This window comes from Pristiophorus japonicus, chromosome 22, assembly GCF_044704955.1.
Source record: "Pristiophorus japonicus isolate sPriJap1 chromosome 22, sPriJap1.hap1, whole genome shotgun sequence".
NCBI lineage: Eukaryota > Metazoa > Chordata > Chondrichthyes > Pristiophoridae > Pristiophorus > Pristiophorus japonicus.
Genome location: NC_091998.1, coordinates 36,192,190 through 36,213,595, shown reverse-complemented (window position 1 = coordinate 36,213,595; position 21,406 = coordinate 36,192,190). Strand labels below are relative to the sequence as shown.

The 21,406-nt window shown below is 45.2% G+C and overlaps 1 protein-coding gene across 6 annotated transcripts in view; it reads right to left on the bottom strand.

The window, feature by feature from the left end:
• LOC139234953 (protein FAM149B1-like) overlaps positions 1–21,406 on the bottom strand; it is a 143,727-nt gene continuing 122,321 nt past the window's right edge. For 5 of the 6 annotated variants that reach the window (XM_070865932.1, XM_070865937.1, XM_070865934.1 and 2 more), the window contains 2 exons: positions 5,196–5,330; positions 1–4,857 (listed from right to left, as the gene is read on the bottom strand). In XM_070865932.1, coding sequence (XP_070722033.1) covers positions 4,784–4,857; positions 5,196–5,330 — 209 coding nt within the window. In that variant the 3' untranslated portion in view covers positions 1–4,783. Of the gene's footprint in view, positions 4,858–5,195; positions 5,331–19,547; positions 19,766–21,406 lie in introns of those variants that run through there. The other variant, XR_011588370.1, reaches the window with a different exon arrangement.

Genomic DNA, 21,406 nt, shown 5'->3' with positions numbered 1-21,406 from the left:
GGGTGGGGCGAGGGGGGGCTGGGTGGGGCTGGGTGGGGCGAGGGGGGGGCTGGGTGGGGCGAGGGGGGGGCTGGGTGGGGCGAGGGGGGGCTGGGTGGGACGAGGGGGGGGCTGGGTGGGGCGGAGGCGGGCGAGGGATGGCGGAGGCGAGAGTACTGCAGACTTATTGGCACTGGACCCTCTAAAGTATGGAAGTACGACAATTAGATTAGAAGGTTGAATGTGTGGCTGAAAACGTGGTGTGGGAGGCTGGGGTTTGCTTCATGGGGCACTGGCACCAGTACTGGGGAAAGAGGGAGCTATTCCGTTGGGACAGGCTCCACTCGGACCAGTGTCCTGGTGAATCGAGTAACTGGGGGGTAGACAGGGCTTTAAACTAGTTTCAGGAAAGGGTAAATTCAAAAACTAAGAGAAATGGCAAGGCTATAGAGCAAAGTACCGATTTGGGTAAAAGTAAGCAGATGGGATCAGGAAGGGGCAGAGAGCTTAACAAAGGTAATAGGGCATTAATGACTCAGAGAAAATAGACAAAAGTCAAAGCTAAAGGCACTATGTCTGAATACCCAAAGCATTCACAACAAAATAGATGAATTAATAGCACAGATAGAAATAAATTGGTTTGATCCAATAGCCATTATGGAGATGTGCTTGCAGAGGGACCAAGGTTGGGAATGAAATATTCCAGGATTTGACTTTTAGAAGAGATAGGCAGATTGGAAAAGGAGGTGGGTGGGGGCGGGGGGAGAATGTGGTGGTAACCCTGATAATAAACAATCGCAGAAAGACACTGGAGAAACAATCTTAGCTCAGAGAATCAAGATGTAAAATCACTTTGGGTGGAGCTAAGAAACAAGAGGTGCATGTAACAAGGGTAATATGGTAATTACGGGGGAATTTTTTTCCATATAGACTGGGCACACTAAACTTGCAGTAGTACAGCAGAGGATGAGTTTTCTAGATCAGTATGTCGAGGAATGAACTAGGGAACAGGCTATTTTAGATCTAGTATTGTGCAATGAGACAGGGTTAATTAATAACTTTGTAGTAAAGGAGCCTCTGGGGAAGAGTGATCATAATATGATAGTTTTATATTGAGTTTGAGTGTGATTTAATTAAATATAAAACTAGGATCTTAAATCTGAACAAAGCAAACGATGTAGGTATGAAGGGTGAGTTGGTTAAGGTAGATTGGGAAACTACATTAAAAGATATAATGCTAGATAAGCAATGGCAAACATTGGTAAAGAGGCTGATAATGTTGGCAAAAAGAGTGATAAGCCTGAGGATTGGGGTGGGAGGGGATTTTAGAATTCAGCAAAGAATGACCAATACACTGATGAAGAGAAAGATGGAATATAAGAATAAACTGGCAAGAGACATAAAAACAGATTGTAAAAGCTTCAAAAGTAAACGTAGGTCTCTTATAGGCAGAGACAGGGAAATTATAATGGGGAATAATGAAATGGCAGAGACGTTAAACAAATACTGTGTGTTTGTCTTTACAGAAGAACAAAAAACATTCCAAAAATAGAGGAGAACCAAGAGTCTAGAGAGAACGAGGAACTGAAAGAAATTAGTATTAGTGAAGAAATAATACTGGAGAAATTAATGGGACTAAATGCCGACACATCCCCATGACACAATGACCTACATCCTAGGGTGTTAAAAGAGGTGGCTACAGAGATAGTGGATGCATTGGTTCTGATCTTCCAGAATTCCCATGATTCTAGAACAGTCCCCGCGGATTGGAAGGTAGCAAATGTAATCCCACTATTTGAGAAAGGAGGAAGAGAGAAAACGGGGAACTACAGATCAGTTAGCCTGGCATCAGTAGTCGGGAAAATGCTTTAATCTATTTTTTAAGGTAACCGGGCACTTAGAAAACCATAATATGATTGGGCAGAGTGAACAGCGATTGAAAGGGAAATCGTATATGACAAATCTGTTGAGAGTTTTTTTGAGGTTGTAACTAACAGGGTAGCTAAGGATGAACCAGTCGGTGTCATGTATTTAGATTTTCAAAAAACATTTGATAAGATGCCACACAAGCGGTTATTACACAAAATTAGGGCTCATGGGATTGGGGGTAATATATTAGCATGGATTGAGGATTGGTTAATGGGCAGAAAACAGAGAGTAGGAATAAATGGATAATTTTTGGTTGGCAGGCTATAACTAGTGGGGTACCGCAAGGATCAGTGCTTGGACCTCAGCTATTTACAATCTATATCAATGACTTAGATGAGGGGACCAAGTGTAATATATCCAAGTTTGCAGACGATGCAAAGCTAGGTGGGAAAGTAATCTGGGAGGAGGACACAAAGAGATATAGACAGGTTAAGTGAGTGGGAAAGAACATAGCAGATGGAATATAATGTGGAGAAATGTGAAATTATCCACTTTGTAGCAAAAATAGAAAAACAGAATATTTTTTTTAAATGGTGAGAGATTGGGAAATATTGTTATTCAGAGGTACCCGAGTGTCCTTGTACACAAATCACAAAGTTAACATGCAGGTACAGCAAGCAATTAGGAAAACAAATGGTATGTTGGCCTTTATTACAAAAAGCTGGGAAGTCTAGAACAAGGGGTCACAGTCTCAGGATACGGGGTGGGAAATTTAGAACCGAGATGAGGAGAAATGTTTTCACTCAGAGGGTGGTGAACCTGTGGAATTCTCTACCACAGAAGGCTGTGGAGGCCAAGTCACTGAATATATTTAAGAGGAATATAGATAGATTTCTAGAAACAAAAGACATCAAGAAGTATGGGGATAAAGCGGGAATATGGTGATGAGATAGAGAGGCCGAATGGCCTACTACTGCTCCTATTTTCTATGTTAAGACTAAATAAGACTGCAATTATACAGGGCCCTGGTGAGACCACACTTGGAGTACTGTGCACAGTTTTGGTCTCCTTACCTAAGGAAGGATATACTTGCCTTACAAGGAGTGCAACAAAGGTTCACTAGAATGATTCCTGGGATTGTCCTACAAGGAGAGATTGAGTAGAATGGGCCTATATTGCCTACAGTTTACAAGAATGAGGTGATCTCATTGAAACATACAAAATTCTTAAGGGTTTTGACAGGGTAGATGCAGGGAGGATGTTTCCCTGGGCTGGGGAGTCTGGAACCAGGGGTCACAGTCTCAGAATAAGGGGTCGGCCATTTAGGACTGATGAGGTGAAATTTCTTCCCTCAAAGGGTTGTGAATCTTTGGAATTCTTTACTCTGGAGGGATGTGGAGGCTCAGTCGTTGAGTGTATTCAAGACTGAGATCGATAGACTTCTGGACACTAAGGGACCCAAGGGATATGGGGATCGGGCGGGAAAGTGGAGTTGAGGTAGAAGATCAGCCATGATCTTATTGAATGGCGGAGCAGGCTCGAGGGGTTGTATGTCTTACTCCTGCTCCTAATTCTATGTTCTTACGCAGTAAGCCTGCTGGGACATGTCGGGTGTGTAAAGTCACCGAGTGTGGTTCGGACCATCCTGCCAGGTGTCCAGCTATCTGCAGCATCCTGATCATTCATCCATTTTATCGCCCTACTCACTATAAGCTCATTCAAACAGGTCCCCCTGAGCAGGAGAGGCTTGAATACAGGAATGCTTCGCCATCACTTAGCTCTTTGTGCATCAACAGACATTATTGCTACGTTGTGGCTCATTCACAAGACTCCACTCACTTTAAATGGATTGCTGTGTTTGGATTAAAATGAGCAGGGAGGTCACTGTAGGAAGGAGCGCTACTGTTTAAATCAGTGTATGTCAGGCTTTGAACTCTCGGCCTGTCGATGCACCACTTACAGGCCAGTGTAGTCTGCTAATTATCTCCCCTTAGGTGGGGCGAGTGGAGAGAGAGCCAGAAAGGCTATAGAGTGGGCCATGGGTCCACTGGGGCCTCTCCCAGACCACACGGAGAGACCGGGACCTTTATTTTGTGCCCTTTAAGGTTCACAACTGGGAATTTGGACAACGTCTTCCAAAAGCTTACTCCAAGAGTGAGAAAAAGGCCAGGAATGATCCCCTTGTTCTTTCCTCGCTGCCACTGGTTGCCCTCACCGCAGGTTTCTGACTCTCCACACCGGGCGGGGTCAGTCTGTATTGCTCATCCTCCATTGATACAAAGATTCCTCCTTTTAAGCTGCCACATTCCCAGTCCCCTCACTCCCACACATTCCCAGTGCCTTCACTCCCACATTCCCAGCCCCTTCACTCCCACACATTCCCAGGGGCCCGACAGATCAGCATTGCCTGATCACAAAGTAGTCTCAATAGCTACTTCCAAAACCAGCATCTCACAACTACTACCTAATGAGTCAGAAACTGGAGGCGGGAAATCCTCTTAAACCTGGCTACGGCTTCTTTAGAGAATGGCCTACTGGCTAGCATTGGCTTGTGTGGGGGAAGGTGAATCAAACGCCTCAGACTAAATTGGACACGATTTTGTCATTGTAAATATCAATGTGTATACAAAGGCTTTGCTAAACCGGCAGTCAGGAGTTTGATTAAATCATCATTTCTTGGTGCTTGCAGCAAATGGACTCGAAATTCCTTTCCCGTTGTACTTGCACCGAGAGGGGTGGCTGGTGACATATTTTCCATCAGTCTTTGCTCTCAATAAATATTACTGTGCGAGACAGAGAGCAGTGCTGCTTGCCATGCTCCTGGACAGTTCAAACAGCCCATTCCATGGGATAGCACGCAGGCTGTTTCCCAGAGGACAATCACTGGGATGGAAGGTGTAGACTCTTGACTTCATGCAGCTCCTTTCATTGCTCGCTACAACGCTGTCCTGCTTCTTGAGGCAATGCCGCCACGAATATGAGGTCGGATGGGGAGCGGTAAACGGTGACCTGGTATGGAAAGAAAGATAAACCTTCCATTTATTTTCAACTTATCCCTAACCCCTCATCCGTCCCCTCCCCCACCCCCACCCCCTCCCCCGTCCCTCCACCTTCCCCCTCGGCCCCATCCATCCCTCATCCCCCTCCCCTCTGTCCCCCTCCCCCGTGCAAGGGATATCAAGGACAACTCTGAAGGATTTTACAAGTACGAGGGTATTAAGGGTTACAGAACCAAGGTGGGTAGAAAAGAGATCAGCCATGATCTAACTGAATGGTTGAACAGGCTCGAGGGGCTGAATGGCCTCCTCCTGTACCCATGTTCCTCCCCTGTTCCGGCCATGTCCTACCCTGTGATGTCTGGTCCTCCATCTTCTCTTCAGCTTCCACCAGTGACCCACTGTGACTGTGATGTTGTAACATATCGAGGTGCGAAGAGCTGGAGATATTTAAATTCATCCCAGTCACACCAGTAGAATTGTAATCTGGAATAAATAAAACATTCAAATTGAGTTAATTATGAGGCTAAAATGTTAATTTGCAGCTCACCCAATGGCCCTCAAACTTTTTTGCCTGATGACCCCTCAGAAATTGTTCAGCCTCTCGAGTCTTCTTGTAAAGGATACTCATAGCAACTTGCACTTCCATGGCAGTCACTACATATAGAGGGATCCGAACCATGGAGAGCATACTAATCGATGGCCAGAACCCAAAACTACATCGGAACAAGTAACAGTAACGTTGAAGGGTAATGTTGACAGGAATTTACATAGTATTTACAACACAGAAACAGGCCATTCGGCCCAACAGATCCATGCCGATGTTTATCCTCCAAATGAGTCTCCTCCCACCTTACTTCACGCCCCATCAACATATCCTTCTATCTGCATGTTGACACAAAAGCAGAACCAAAATCATGAGAAGTAGTAACGTCTGTGGATAAGGAGTACATGCCCTGCAGCAGATCTTTTAATAATACAGTAAGTTTTCATACCCTCAGTGCTATACAAAGTACACAGTTCGCAATACTTGCAGGTAAATGCAGTAAATACACAAAGTTATACAAGTCTACACATTAGATTGAGGGGTGCTTGCTGACAAGGCTGGAGTCATCTTGGTCTGGGGGTGGGTGGCGGGGGGGTGCAAGGAGTTTGTGCGGAGGGGAAATAGGGTTTAGCAGCACTGCACATGGGATATTCTCCCCAGCAGGTAGCCTGGGTAGTGGTTTGATTGTGGGAGCTTGGGCCAAATGGGAGTTTGGCCTGGAGGAGAGGGCCTTATATCATCTGAGACATCAGAAGCATCACTAGACATGCTCCCAGGAACAGTGTCGGTTTTGTGTGCAGTCTGGCACAGATGTGGACAGTATTAGATAAATGACTGAGCTGTGAAGTGTGGTGCCTCTGATTGGTGATGGGTTCGATTGCCACTGGACTTTTACTGAGCACAGGTCTGGACAAGGCAGCAGATCTGGAGGTAGTGGAAACAATCTTGTTGGGCGAGGTGAAATATGTTGCCCAGCAGCAGGAAAGACATGGTTCAGCTTTGGCGGAGCAGTTTGCCTATCCGGTGCTACAATTCTCATGCCGCACCTTGAAAGTCACGTGGGTCCACTGGGTCACCTTTGCGGCAGAATGGGGAGAGAGTAGCACCCTTCAGTGTAGCAACAGCTACACTTCAAATGGCCAGGATTAAGGATACATTTGGGTCCTTCTATGCACCCACTGGTCTTTTATGGAGGCTTGTGAAGGGTGAAACATGGATAGTTGACCTGGACTTGTCCCCTTTTTTGAAGATGGTCACGATTACAGCATCTCTGAAATCTCCTGGCATGTTCTCCTCCTTCCAGTTAAGAGAAATGAGGTCATGTATTCATGCCAGTAGTGCTTCTCCGTCATGCTTTAGTGCTTCGGCGGGAATTCCATCTGCTCCTGTTGCCTTGTTATTCTTCAGTTGTTGGATGGCCTTTTCTACCGCTGGGGTTGTGCTGAGATGGTGGTAGCTGTAAGACAAAGATCCTCTACCAACCTGACCCCGCCACACAGCACTGCTCCCCGCTTATCAAAATCCATGATGAGGCCTTGGACAACGTGGACCATTTCCCATACCTCGGGAGCCTACTATCAGCAAGGGCAGACACTGATGACGAGATCCAACACCGCCTCCAGTGTGCTAGCGCAGCCTTCGGTCGCCTGAGGAAGAGGGTGTTTGAAGACCAGGACCTCAAATCTGGCACCAAGCTCATGGTCTACAGGGCTGTAGTGATACCCGCCCTCCTATATGGCTCAGAGACATGGACTATATACAGCAGACACCTCAAAACATTGGAGAAATACCACCAGCGTTGCCTCTGCAATATCCTGAAAATCCATTGGCAGGACAGATGCACCAACGTCAGTGTTCTCGCTCAGGTCAACATCCCCAGCATCGAAGCACTGACCACACTTGATCAGTTCCGTTGGGCGGGCTACATCGTCTGCATGCCAGACACGAGGCTCCCAAAGCAAGCACTCTACTCGGAACTTCAACACGGCAAGCGAGCCTCAGGTGGGCAGAGGAAACGCTTCTTGGACACCTTGATAAAGCCTTCTTGATGAAGTGCAACATCCCCACTGACACCTGGGAATCCCTGGCCCACGACCGACTAAAGTGGAGGAAGAGCATCTGGGAGGGAGCGGAGCGCCTCGAGACCCATCGCTGAGAGCATGCAGAAACCAAGTGCAGACGGTGGAAGGGGCGTGCGTCAAACCAGACTCCCCCCACCCCACCCACCCTTTCCTTCAACCACTGTCTGCCCCACCTGCGACAGAGACTGTAGATCCCGCACTGGATTCTTCAGCCAACTGAGAACTCACTTTTGGAGTGGAAGCAAGTCATCTTCAACTCTGAGGGACTGCCTATGATGATGATAGTTGACCTGATAGAGTGGTGTTTGCCTCCAGAGCAAGCTAGAGGTTTTGGGGACAGACTTTGTTCCAGAAAATGATGCCCTGGAGTTGAGCTGCCTCAGGATATTCTTGCTCAGCTTGCCCAGAGAAACCTAATAATATGCTCATCGGGGTCCCAGGACTGCTGAGCCAAGATCTGGCTGGGCAATATCTGGAGCACCTGGAGAGGGTGGGAGAGCTCCAGCAGCAACAGCAGGGGGCAGCTCTGTGTTTTAAAAGAAGGGAGTGGAGTTTTTCCTTCAACAGACTGATAATTGGGTGTGACAAATATGCCTGGCAAAGGGATATTCCTCTTGTATTTGTGTGGTAAATCCATGAGCAAGTCACACACTCCATTTTTAAATAGTTGAGTTTAGAACCTGCTAAGGTGAAGGCGGCCATTTGGCTCACATCTTCGTTCATCTATCCAGAAAGACCCGTTGGTGGTTAAAGGATTCCAGGAATTTTGCCTTCACTTCGGGAAATCCATTCCATCTGTTGACATACGTGTGATGAACCTCCTAATAGGTCCTACGTTTGCATTTTACCAATTTGAACCCATGGCTTCTTTTCCTACTCCGATAATTGAATTTCTATTAATTTTACAGGCCGGCTCAGTACATTTTGTACATGTATAAGATCACTTCTCCAACACCTCCAATCCACGCCGAAAGCCAACATTTTTCTGGTCTTTCAACAAAACGAAGACCGCTGGTACTAGGGAGCAGCCTTGTAGCTGTGCTTGTCACTGCCTCCAACACTTCTCCCCATCGCCTCACGTTACGATGACCAGGACCGGAAACAGCATTCACGGTGTGGTTTGACCACCAATGTCAGCGACCTCGATCAGGCCAACACCCCCAGCATCAAAGCACTGACCACACTCGACCAACTCCGTTGGGCGGGCCACATTGTTTGCATGCCCGACACAAGACTCCTAAAGCAAGCGCTCTACTCGGAACTCCTACACGGCAAGCGAGCCCCAGGTGGGCAGAGGAAACGTTTCAAGGCACCCTCAAAGTCTCCCTGATAAAGTGCAACATCCCCACCAACACCTGCGAGGCCCTGGCCAAAGACCGCCCTAAGTGGAGGAAGTGCATCCGGGAGGGCGCTGAACACCTCGAGTCACGTCACCAAGAGCATGTAGAAACCAAGCGCAGGCAGCGGAAGGAGCGTGCAGCAAACCAGACTCCCCACCCACCCTTTCCTTCAACCACTGTCTGTCCCACCTGTGACAGGGACTGTAATTCCCATATTGGACTGTTCAGTCAGCTGAGAACTCACTTTTAGAGTGGAAGCAAGTCTTCCTCAATTCTGAGGGACATGGTTTGACCAGAACACTGTAGGAATTTGATCACGGCCCTTCCTCTGACTTGTATTCCACTGTTCTGGCTATATAGTTTGACGCCTCTGTTTGCTTTGTACGACTGACAGCCTGAAAAAAAGTGGTGGTTAAAGAGCGGTTCTCGGGCAGAATCACCCAGAAAGGAAGGTAAGTTTTTCTCTTTATTTATTTCTGCATGTTTTCATTCGTTTTAAGAGTTTGGAAGTGGATCGGAGAAGTTTTAGTTCTTTTTTCTTTTCCTGTTTTTTCTCCTAGCATGGCGGCAGCCTCCCGATGGGAAATTGAGTCGGCCTCCTGAGCTCCCGTACGAGGGTGAGTGTGCAATGACACCTTTAGCGCTGTTCGCTCATCTTTGGGCGTAAAAACTGAATTTGGCCGTTGGAGCCTGCACAGAACGCCTGGCGGTAAAAACGGCGGGACCCAATTTCGAACCCATAACTCTTATTTTTTATTTGCTTGTATTTAAAGTTATTGTCTTTCCCTTGATTTATTTTGTTCAACTGAATATTATGTTCCTTTATTTCAGCCTTATCGCAACTTACTCCAAACTTGTTCAAGAGGATTTTGTCGTCTATTTTGAATTGATCTCAATTTTCCGTTAGATTGGGTTTTTTTCAATTCTCTGTCCTTCCCTCGTCTCCTGAAGTTGGTGTCTGTCAATGGCCAGTTTCCCAGGCAGCGGCCAAGCTCCCCACCAGCAGCTATTCGCACAGTGTGAGCAGTGAGCACCATCACACTACTCCAGCGTGAAGGCAGCATTACAGAGCTGAATACTATTCTCACCCAAGGCCAACTCCTCTCGCTTTGTCCCCTCCCCTTGCCCAGAAGTACTGCGGTGAATTGTGACAACCCTACTGCTGAAATCATCAAACTCAGCACATTCAGGGAACGAAACCCTGGACATCACTGAAGTGTCAATGTCGCCTCCAATCAAAAGCTGGTCGGGTTTAAGCCCCAGACATTTGACACATAATCTAGATTGATATTTCAGAGCTGTACTCAGGGAGTGCTGCACAGTTGGAAATGGGAACTTTCTGGTGGCTGTTAAAGTGAGATGCAGTGCCTTCTCAGGGGAATGAAAAAGATCCCATGGCATTGTTCGGAGAGGAACAGGGGAGTTCGCCTGTCCTAGTCAACATTCATACCTCTGTGAAACAAACATCATTAAAAAACAGATGATGGCATTGCTGTTTGAGGGACCTTGCTGTGCACCAATTGGCTGCCACGTTTCCTTTATTACATAGAAGCATAGAAAATTAGTGCAGGAGTAGGCCATTCGGCCCTTCGAGCCTGCACCGCCATTCAATGGGTTCATGGCTGAACATGCAACTTCAGTACCCCATTCCTGCTTTCTTGCCATACCCCTTGATCCCCCTAGTAGTAAGGACTACATCTAACTCCTTTTGAATATATTTAGTGAATTGGCCTCAACAACTTTCTGTGGTAGAGAATTCCACGGTTCACCATTCTCTGGGTGAAGAAGTTTCTCCTCATCTCGGTCCTAAATGGCTTACCCCTTATTCTTAAGACTGTGACCCTTGGTTCTGGACTTCCCCAACATTGGGAACATTCTTCCTGCATCATACTGTCTAAACCCGTCAGAATTTTAAACGTTTCTATGAGATCCCCTCTCATTCTTGTTGATCCAGTCTTTCTTGATAGGTCAGTCCCGCCATCCCGGGAATCAGTCTGGTGAACCTACGCTGCACTCCCTCAATAGCAAGAATGTCCTTCCTCAAGTTAGGAGACCAAAACTGTACACAATACTCCAGGTGTGGCCTCACCAAGGCCCTGTACAACTGTAGTAATACCTCCCTGCCCCTGTACTCAAATCCCCTCGCTATGAAGGCCAACATGCCATTTGCTTTCTTAACCGCCTGCTGTACCTGCATGCCAACCTTCAATGACTGATGTACCATGACACCCAGTTCTCGTTGCACCTCCCCTTTTCCTAATCTGTCACCATTCAGATAATAGTCTGTCTCTGTTTTTACCACCAAAGTGGATAACCTCACATTTATCCACATTATACTTCATCTGCCATGCATTTGCCCACTCACCTAACCTTTCCAAGTCACTCTGCAGCCTCATAGCATCTTCCTCGAGCTCACATTGCCATCCAACTTAGTGTCATCCGCAAATTTGGAGATACTACATTTAATCCCCTCGTCTAAATCATTAATGTACAATGTAAATAGAGACCTCGGTTTAATGGCCCTGGAAGTTGCACGTGGTTCACGAGGAAGACATCTAAGTGCAGAAACATCTTTTAAGATCTCAGAAAGCAATCTTAATAATGTGTAAAGATCATTCATGGCAAATAAGGTGCAACAATAAGCCTACCTATGCCAACAGCATGAGAACAAGTAGTGTGTCAGATTTATAATTTAAGTAATGAAGGAACACATAAATAAAAATATTACTTACTCTAATGACCTTGCAATGGTTATTAAACGGCACTGTGTGTGGGTCCTTCGGATGGCGCCGATATGAGACTTCCTCAGCTATGCTGGCCCAAATTCTACGAAAAACCACTGGGAGGGGGCTACTTGCACCACTCTGTTTAATTCTGCCCATCTCCTTTCAACAGCAGTGACTAGGGCCTCGTTTGCCTCACTGCTGAACTTTCTGGCTCTCTGTCTTCTCCCATCTCCTTCCATCATGAATGAAATCTAAAAATGGCTGATCATCCCTGGGTGTACTGCACATGCGCGGACGCTCCTTGACAGCTGATCAGAAGCGCAGGAAGAAGAAAAAAAATTGCAAAAAAGAAAATAAAATTCGCACATGTGCAGAAGGTCCGATTTTGGTCGCAAATTCCGGCTCCGCCCCACAAATTCTGTCGTGCAACACCGGATTTATCGCTATCGCTAACGATATTCACCATTTGCCAAATTTTGCGAGCTCTGGTGGTAACGGTAACCCAGCGATATAAAACATTTTTCGGCACAATTATCACCCGAAAACGGGCAAAATCGCTAAAACCCGAAATTCTAGCCTTTTAGTTTTTCCTTTACCTGCAGTGCCTAATGCACATTTCCTGACGATTACACAACTCTCTTCATTTACATTAGTTTTAGAATTACTCTTTATTCTACCTTTTCCACCTGAGCCCCCCACCATCTCATTTACTCATTTAAAGTCCTTGTGACAGCCTTATTCATCCTTTCTGCTGGGACCCTAGTTCCAGACCAGTTCAGGAGGAGCCTATCCCAACGGAACAGTTCCTTCCTGTCCCAGGAAATGCAGCCACTCTTTCCCACACCACTCCATCAGCTACATGTTCACCTCCTTAATCTGTTTATCCCTATGCCAATTTTCTCATGGGTCAAGTAATAATCCATAGATTACAACCCTTGAGGTCCGTTTTAAAAAAAAAATGTTTAGCTCCTAGTACTCTCCGAACGGGATCTCTTGCCTACTCTTTCCTATGTTGCTGGTCCCAATATGGACCCTCCTCCTCCCTCTACAATATCCTTTCAAGCAGGATCAAGATGTCCCTCACCCTAGCACTAAGAAGGCAACATACCATATGGGACTCTCGATCCTGCTTACAAAGGATGCTCTCCATCTCCCTAATTATTGAATCACCTACAATTGCCACATTACACTTCCCCTCTTCCTCCTTTTGGACAGTTTCCTATCCAAGGTGCCATGGCCAACATTCTGGCTGTCCTTCTGACAGTTTTCATCCTTATCCTCACAGATAGCAAGTACATTGTACCTGTTAATAGGATCAGTTTCTGTAGCTCATCGTTCTCTATCTCACCTGAGTTCCCCTTACTCACACATTATCAGTCGCACCAACCCCATTCTGATCCTGCACCTCTCTACGAGAGGTGACCAAGGTCTGGAACAAAGTGTCTAGATACTCCTGACCCTCCCTTATGTGTCAGAGTGTCTCCAACTCCAGATCTTTCACATTCAAAATATTATATTCAGTTCCACTGAAGATCTGTTGTCGCCTCTCTTCCACTGATCCATCTTCCTCTCTAACATATGCTTAAATAAAAAATAATGGATTACTTACTTTGTACGATCATTCTCATTCTTTGGTGTGCATTCTCCTCACAGCACGCTTCAAACTAACCATCCCCTCAGGCCCTACTGGATCCAGTCTTTTGAGGATTAGGATTTTGCAAGTCAGGCAGAAAATTAACTGCTGCAATGGTATGGGTCCTGGACTTTAGGACAGAGAATAGGATGACAAGTAGGGACTTTGCCTATGTATAGTGTCATGGTGATATTTTCTTGTGCATGCTAAACAAATGGTCTCCCCAGAACAAATCAAAGTTGGCGGAAGATGTGAATAATATGAAAAATTAGGAAGATCCTACAAAGTAGGCAATCTATCTTTTGTAGTCCCCTTATGCTGGGGACATGATTCAAGGAGCTTGAATGGATTTACTATAATTCAGTAGGGTAGGAAGCCTAGAAGAGGCAAGGGCCCAGGGGCAGCACGGGCCAGCCCATACTGCAATATGTGTGCGCACTAGGTCCGTGCAGCAGAGCTGGTCTCCAGCCGTCTTGGTTAATCCTTGCCATTTGGCCAAGACCTAGCTCTGTCAAGCCTGTGTGGTGACTGCTGTGCAATGGCCACCACACGTTAAAAAAATCCAGGCACAGGCATCTTCCACTCTTCAACATGTAGTTCGGGATCTGGAATATTAGGTTCTTCATTGAAAGACCTATGAACTCATCTCTTTTTGGCGTGGAAGCAAGTCATCCTCGATACGAGGGACTGCCTATGATGATGACCCAAATTCCCCCACCAACTTGCAGCCAAAGCCCCATCACACTCCGATCACATACCCCAACATCTTTCTCCCAGCCCCAGCTCTCGACTCTAATTTCTATCTCACCTATGCAGCTCCCGGATACGCAGTACCAGCCATACCATAGGTCCATATGCAACACAACAAATGACAGAAACACCACCCAAACGGAGGCAGAGGTACATCACGAGAACCTGGCCTCCACACCTTACCCCTTGAAAGACACCAAGTCTAAAGCACTCTCTGGCTCCAGCATCACATGCTTTAACAAGGATGACTACCACCCATCAACAACAGTCGGGTATAGCAAGATCTTTATTTATACAAATTAGTATGCAATAACCAAATTAGAGCCACCAATAATTAACAAAGGCCCTGACAGTATCCCATAGGATACTAATACATGAATATTTTGTACATTTGTCTGAAATTTCTCTTTTAGCAGAGGATTTAACCTATTTATTTCTGACAAGTCAAAGTGAATGCTACAATAGCAAAGAAATTTCAAATGAATGCATTAAACATTTATACACTCTTATTCCACAGGACTTAAACAGCAAGCAGAGTGTGTGGTACAGTATGTATCAATGCAACACCAACAAAAATAAGGAACTTAAACATTTATACAAGCCAATTTCACGTCCCCGGGACATCACAAATTACTTTTGAAGCACAGCCTCTGTTGTTATGTAGTCAAATGAGTCAGTTAATTTGCACACCACAAGGTTCCAGAAACAGCAATGAGGTAAAGGACCAGACAAGACAGGACATTTGTACAATATAGATCGATCTCCAACAGTCTGGATAAGAGAACCATTATTATTTCTGTGTGGTAAATACCCATCCCAAATATTAAGGCTTGCCCACAAAAAAAATTAAAGGCAATAGTTTTTCTGTTGAGTCTCTGAGAAGTTTCCAACACATCAAGTTTCCACATGATTTGCGCCTGATTTTTAAGAGCAACTGGTGGAGAACGGACTATCTTTGAAATTGCAATTCTCCACATTTTTTTTCTGCAGTTCTAGTCAGGTAGAACAGTTCTACTTTGGAACAGAATTTTTTCTTCAAAAGGGGGCGTGTCCGGCCACTGACGCCTGATTTCAAAGTTTCCACAGTGAAAACGTACTCCAAACTAAGTTAGAATGGAGCAAGTGAAGATTTTTGTAGAACTGAAAAAACCTGTCAACACATTAAAAAATCAGGCGCAGGTTACAAATTAGGCGTCCAGAACGAGGTGGGGGGGGGAAGGGGAAGGGAAGCCATTAAATTCTACAATCAATCCTTATTTATACTTCTACAAATATTATACAAATAAATCCAACCTGAATAAACATTTATAAGCAAAGAAAAGATTAAATAAACCATCTTCCTACCTGTGTGAAAGTGCTTGAGGCACAGAGAATGCTGCAGTCACCCTGAGGCGGGGGGGGGGGGGGGGGGGAAGAGAGAGAGGGGAGAGGAGGTGCCCGTTCTTTCCCGCTGGGGGGGGGGGGGGGGGAAAGAGGGGAGAGGAGGCGCCCGTTCTTTCCCGCAGGGGGGGGAAGAGGAGGGGCCGTTCTTCCTGCGGGGGGGGGGGGGGGAAGGAGACAGTGAGAAGGCTGCAAGAAGCCTCAGTGCTGATGGCAATGTGCTTTTATTAAAAAAATGTTCAAAAATTAAACAGCTACAAAGAACTACAAAAATGGCCGAGTGCCAATGTTTTTTTCACACTGAGCATGCGCGAACGCTCCAACGCGCATGCGCAGCGTTGCCGGCAGGAAAAAAACTAATTTAAATAGTACCCACCCCCTCCCACTTACAAAATTGCCACGAGTGTAGGCTCCGCCCCCCTGGGCGCCGCGCCAGGCAGACAAGGAGCTGCAGAACGCTCCAGAAGCGCGATTTTTTTTTAGGCGCCGTTTTAAGCGCGAAAAACGGGCGCCCAGCTCGGAGGGGCGCCCGTTTTTTATCGTGTGGAAACTTGGGCCCATACTGACCACACTAAATATACTGAGTGCCCGTGCAATGGCAGAACATACTACCAAAATAGATATCAACATGTGGAGGTTTCAGAAGCAAAACAAGTCGAACCATTGAAATGAATTGATATCCGTATTTTCAGTCATATTTTTACAAATCTAGAATTGACGTAGTGTCCAAAATAGGAAATGCAATAGTGGCGGGTGATTCGATAGGGGCACAGACAGGTGTTTCTACAGCGGCAGACGTAATTCCAGGATGGTATATTGCTTTCTTGGTGCCAGCGTCAAGGATGTCACTGAGTGGCTGAAGAACATTCTGAGGTGGGGGGGGGGGGGGGGGGAAGGGAGTGAACAGCTAGAGGACGTGGTCCATATTGGTACCAACGACATGGGTAGAATGAGGGATGAGATCCTGCAGGCAGATTTTACGGCGCTAGGAAAGGAAATTAAAAAGGAGGACCTCAAAAGATAGTAATCTCCGGATTATTACCGGTGCCATGAGCTAGTGAGTATAGAACTAGGAGGATAGAGCATGGCTGGTGAGATGATGCAGGAGGGAGGGCTTCAGATTCCTGGGACATTCTGGGGAGTGGTGGGACCTGTACAGGCCGGACGGGTTACACCTCAACAGAGTCGGAACCAATGTCCTCGCAGGGGGGTGGGGGTTGCTAGTAGTTGAGGAGGGTTTACATTAATTTGTCAGGAGGATGGGCTCCAGGATGTAGCATTAGAAAGGAGCAACAAAGTGCACAAAGGATGGGGAGAGGCAGATACAGCACTGGACTAAGAAATTGTGAGGTATTAAGTGGGGTCAGACGAAGAGAGAATACAAGAAGGTCAAAGGTAGGTTTACAGTGCATGTGTGCAAATGCATGAAGCATGGTAAATAAGGTTGGTGAGCTGCAGGAGCAAATAGCCACATGGGAATCCAATGTTGTGGTAATAACGGAGACCAGGCTCAAAAGAGGACAGGATTGGGTTTGAAATATTCCTGGATATAAGGTTTTCAGGAATGATAGGGAGGGAAGGAAAGAAATGAGGTGGGGTGGCTGTATTGGTTAAGGAGAATGTTACAGTGCGGGAGAGAGAGAATGTCCTGGAGGGGTCAAGACAGAATCTATTTGGTTAGAGTTATGAAATAATAGAGGTGCCATTACATCACTAGGTATATTTTACAGGCCACCAACTAGTGGGAAAGATATAGAGGAGCAAATTTGCAGGAAAATTACAGAGAGGTGCAAGAACTATAACGTAGAGATAATGGGGAACTTCAATTATCCTAATATAGACTGGGATATTAATAGTGTAAAGGGCAGAGAGGGGGACAAATTTCTGAAGTGTGTTCAGGAAATATTTTTTGATTAGTAGGTTTCCGGCCCAACGAAGGGGAATGAGGTAGGGCAAGTGGAGCAAGTGCCGGTAGGGGAACATTTAGGGAACAGTGAACATAGCATCATAAGATTTAGATTATCTAAGGAAAAGGACAGGGAGCAATCTAGAGTAAAAATACTGAATTGGAGGAGGGCAAATTTCAGTGGGTTGAGAAGGGATCTGGTCAGAGTAAATTGGAATCACAGATTAGCAGGCAAAACTGTAATCGAACAATGGGCTGCATTTAAAGGGGTGATGGTTCGGGTACAGTTGAGGTACATTCCCACGGGAGTGAAAGGTAGAGCAACTAAAGCCAGAGCTCCCTAGATGACGAAAGAGATAGAGAGTAAGATGAAGCAGAACAAGAGCACATATGACAGATGTCAGGTTGCAAATACAATTGAGAATCAGGCCCAATATAGAAAGTTCAGAGGGGAAGTAAAAAAAAAAATAAGAGGGGCAAAGAGAGAGTATGAGAATAGATTGGCAGCTAACATTAAAAGGAATTCAAAAGATTGTTATAAACATATAAATAGCAAACCGATATTAAGAGAAGGAGTGGGGCCAATAAGGGATCAAAATGGAGACCTACGCATGGAGGCAGAGAGCATGGCTGAGGTACTAAATGAGTACTTTGCATCTGTCTTCACCATGGAAGAAAATGCTGCCAAAGTCATAGTGAAAGAGGAGGTAATTGATAAAGAGGAGGTACTAGAAAGACTGGTTGTACGTAAAAGTAGGTAAGTCGCCAGGACTGGATGGGATGCATCCTAGGATGCTGAGAGAAGTAAAGGTGGAAAACTAGGAAGTACTGGCCATAGTCTTCCAATCCTCCTTAGATACGGGGGTGATGCCAGAGGACAGGAGAATTGCAAATGGTACACCATTGTTCAAAAAAGGGTGTAGGGCTAGTCAGTTTAACCTCACTTGTGGGGAAGCCGTTAGAAACGATAATCTGGGACAAAATTAACAGAAACTTGGACAGGTGTGGATTAATTAAGGAAAGCCAACACAGATTTGTTAAAGGCAAATTGTGTTTAACTAACTTGATTCAGTATTCCTGATGAGGTAATAGAGAGGGTTGATGAAGGCAATGTGGTTGACGTGGTGTACATGGACTTCCAAAAGGCGTTTGATAAAGTGACACATAATCGGCTTGCCAGCAAGGTTGAAGCCCATAAAATAAATGGGACAGTGGTAGCATGGATACATAATTGTCTCAGTGACAGGAAACAGAGAGTAGTGGTGAACGGTTGTTTTTCAGATTGGAGGAAGGTATACAGTGGTGTTCCCCAGGGGTCGGTACTAATTGAAGGTGGCAGGGCTGGTTGAGAAACGGTGAACAAAAGTGAAAAAAGCACATGGGATCCTGGGCTTCATAAGTAGAGGCATACAGTACGAAAGCAAGGAAGTTATGATGAACCTTTATAAAACACTGGTTCGTCTTCAACTGGAGGCTTGTGTCCAATTCTGGGCACCGCACTTTAGGAAGGATGTGAAGGCCTTGGAGAGGATGCAGAGAAGATTTACAAGAATGATTCCAGGGATGAGGACTTCAGTTACATGGAGAGACTAGGGAAACTGGGGTTGTTCTCCTTGGAGCAGAGAGGGTTGAGAGGAGATTTGATAGTGGTGTTCAAAATCATGAGGGGAAGAACAGAGTAGAGAGAGAGAAACTGTTCCCATTGGTGGAAGGGTCAAGAACCAGATTTAAGGTGATTGGCAAAAGAACCAAAGGTGACATGAGGAAAAACATTTTTACGCAGCGAGTGGTTAGGATGTGGAATGCGCTGCCTGAGAGGGTGTTGGAGGCAGTCTCAATCGTGGCTTTGAAAAGGGAATTGGATAAGTCCCTGAAGGAAAAAGTATTGCAGGGCTACGGGGAAAGGGCGGGGGAGTGGGACTGGCTGAAGTGCTCTTGCAGAGAGCCGGCACAGGCTCGATGGGACGAATAGCCTCCTTCTGTGCTGTAACTATTCTAAGATTCTATGAGAAGAATTGTGAAGATGAACAAATCTACGGACTAGTAATTCAGTTTTTGGTCATAGTGGTTTTTTGCCGCCAAAAATACCGCTATGATATCGAGGCCTTACATTTGGGAAAAAATGCACCCAGCGGTAAAAATTAGCGTTGAACGAAGATTCGTGGCACAAACCGTGAATTTTCTGTAACTTTTCTCCGAGGCCGATACCGCTGTGAGTTGGGCCTGGTGGGCAGGGGGAAACAATTTTTTTTTCCAAAAAAAAAAAATCACAAAACATTCACAAAACCCTTTTCTAGTGAATCGCTGCAAAAGAATTAAAAAATAAAAACTTTAACTTACCTTGGTTGCAGGTCTTCATACCGACCACCGTTCCAAGGGCTGCAATGCAGGTTTTTCCCCGGCGTTTTTTTTGGTCCTATCTATGGGTCACCATTGAGCCAAATATTGGACGAAAGCGCTTTTTCCAGTCTTGCACGCTGGTGGTCCACTCCCCAATGGTATTTCAAAACCGCCGGCGCGAGACTTCAGGGAACTTCCGGTCGCACCATGGTGAAATACTGCCGAAAAACATGGCACAAGGTTGGGAAATTTCCAGCCCTACGCGTTTTGTTGTCCTCAGCAGATACCAAGGCCTAAAAATGCAAGTACTGAAGGCTGAAGTGAAAGGAGAGAAGAGTTATACTGGGCACTCACCCTCCATCAGAGCCCATTACCACTGCTACTTCGACTCTACTGCCACCTTTCTCTGGATGGTCCCAGGGATTGGCACTAAAACGGCATTTGGAAGGAAAATCCTCTGGTAACTCAGTTTCCGTCTCCTCCTTGTGAGCAGGGAAGGGGGTTGCCAGTAGTGTTCCCAGTGTGGGTGAGAGGAAGAAAATCTAGCTTGGGGTAGGGAGGTACCAATCGGCCTCCCTACTCCAATTTCTCATCGTTTGTACCACAATCTTTTCAGGGGGGATTGTGGAGGAAAATCCAGCCTATAGTGCCTAGCAGAGGAACAGAAAAATGTTTTGCTATCTAGTTAAATACACTATTAGAGAAATCATGGCCAATTATAGACAGCCTCACAACTTTTCATTTAATCTTTGAAGGGATGTGGCATAAGAATCTAAATATCAAAAGTGCATCTCTTATATTCAAAAAGCTGCAATGATTATTGTACAAAAACAGCAATAATAATACAATCCAGTCTTTCTTTGAAATTATAATTGATAAACATAAATGCAATATATAGTTGAATGTCTGAAATTTTACAATTCCATCTCTATTTTAATTTAACGGCATAGATAATTTATATTCATTTTATTTCCAGGATATTGCGGATCTGGATTTTCCTTTTCACAAAATGTTAATTTAAAATATTGGAAAAACTGCACTGCATTAAATACCGAAGATTCTTATTATACAGAGGCTGTTCCGTCTTTCTCAGTTGCTCGCCAGCCTAACCTTTTTACACATTTTTGAGGAGCTCAGCAGTCTACATAAATGAAAAGAAAATGCAGCTGACTGATTTTTAAGTTTATCTGTCTCAAATACTAAGAACTACAAATTGAACATTATTATGATGATGAAAGAGGCCAGGGAAAGATGCATGGTTAAATCGAATCACATCTTCATAGGACTAACAAGTTAGAAAGTGAAATGATTAAATTCGAACTACAAATGCTTGACTTTAGCTAGTTATATTGTTGGTATCATATGGGCTGGTACTTCTGAAAGAATGGGCTCAGTTGTAGATAAGTTTGAATACATCCAAACAAAGGATGCTGTGATGCTTTGAACCAGTTAAAACAATAAGCGATGTTTGAACTGCTGGATGGAGGGTAAAGGCACTGGTAATCATTATTCTCTCTTGTTGACTCAAGGTCTTTCAACAAAACAAACAGCTTCTTTTGTGATTGAATTGACATGGTGTTAACAATGCATTTAATGCCAATATCAGTATGAATTCAGGTAAAGCAGCACAGCATGTTGGTACCAGGATCCCAGAATTACTCATTTTATATGTCACTTAAAACTGCCAAAAACTTTAAACCCTCACACCTTTAGCAAAAACAGGTAATATTTCACGGCATCATGTCAAATTGTAACAGCTTCTTGCACATCCACCCAACAAACCACTGAACCAGTGCATCTGGAAAATGGTGACATGATAGGTCCAAGTCAGCATGGATTTGTGAAAGGGAAATCATGCT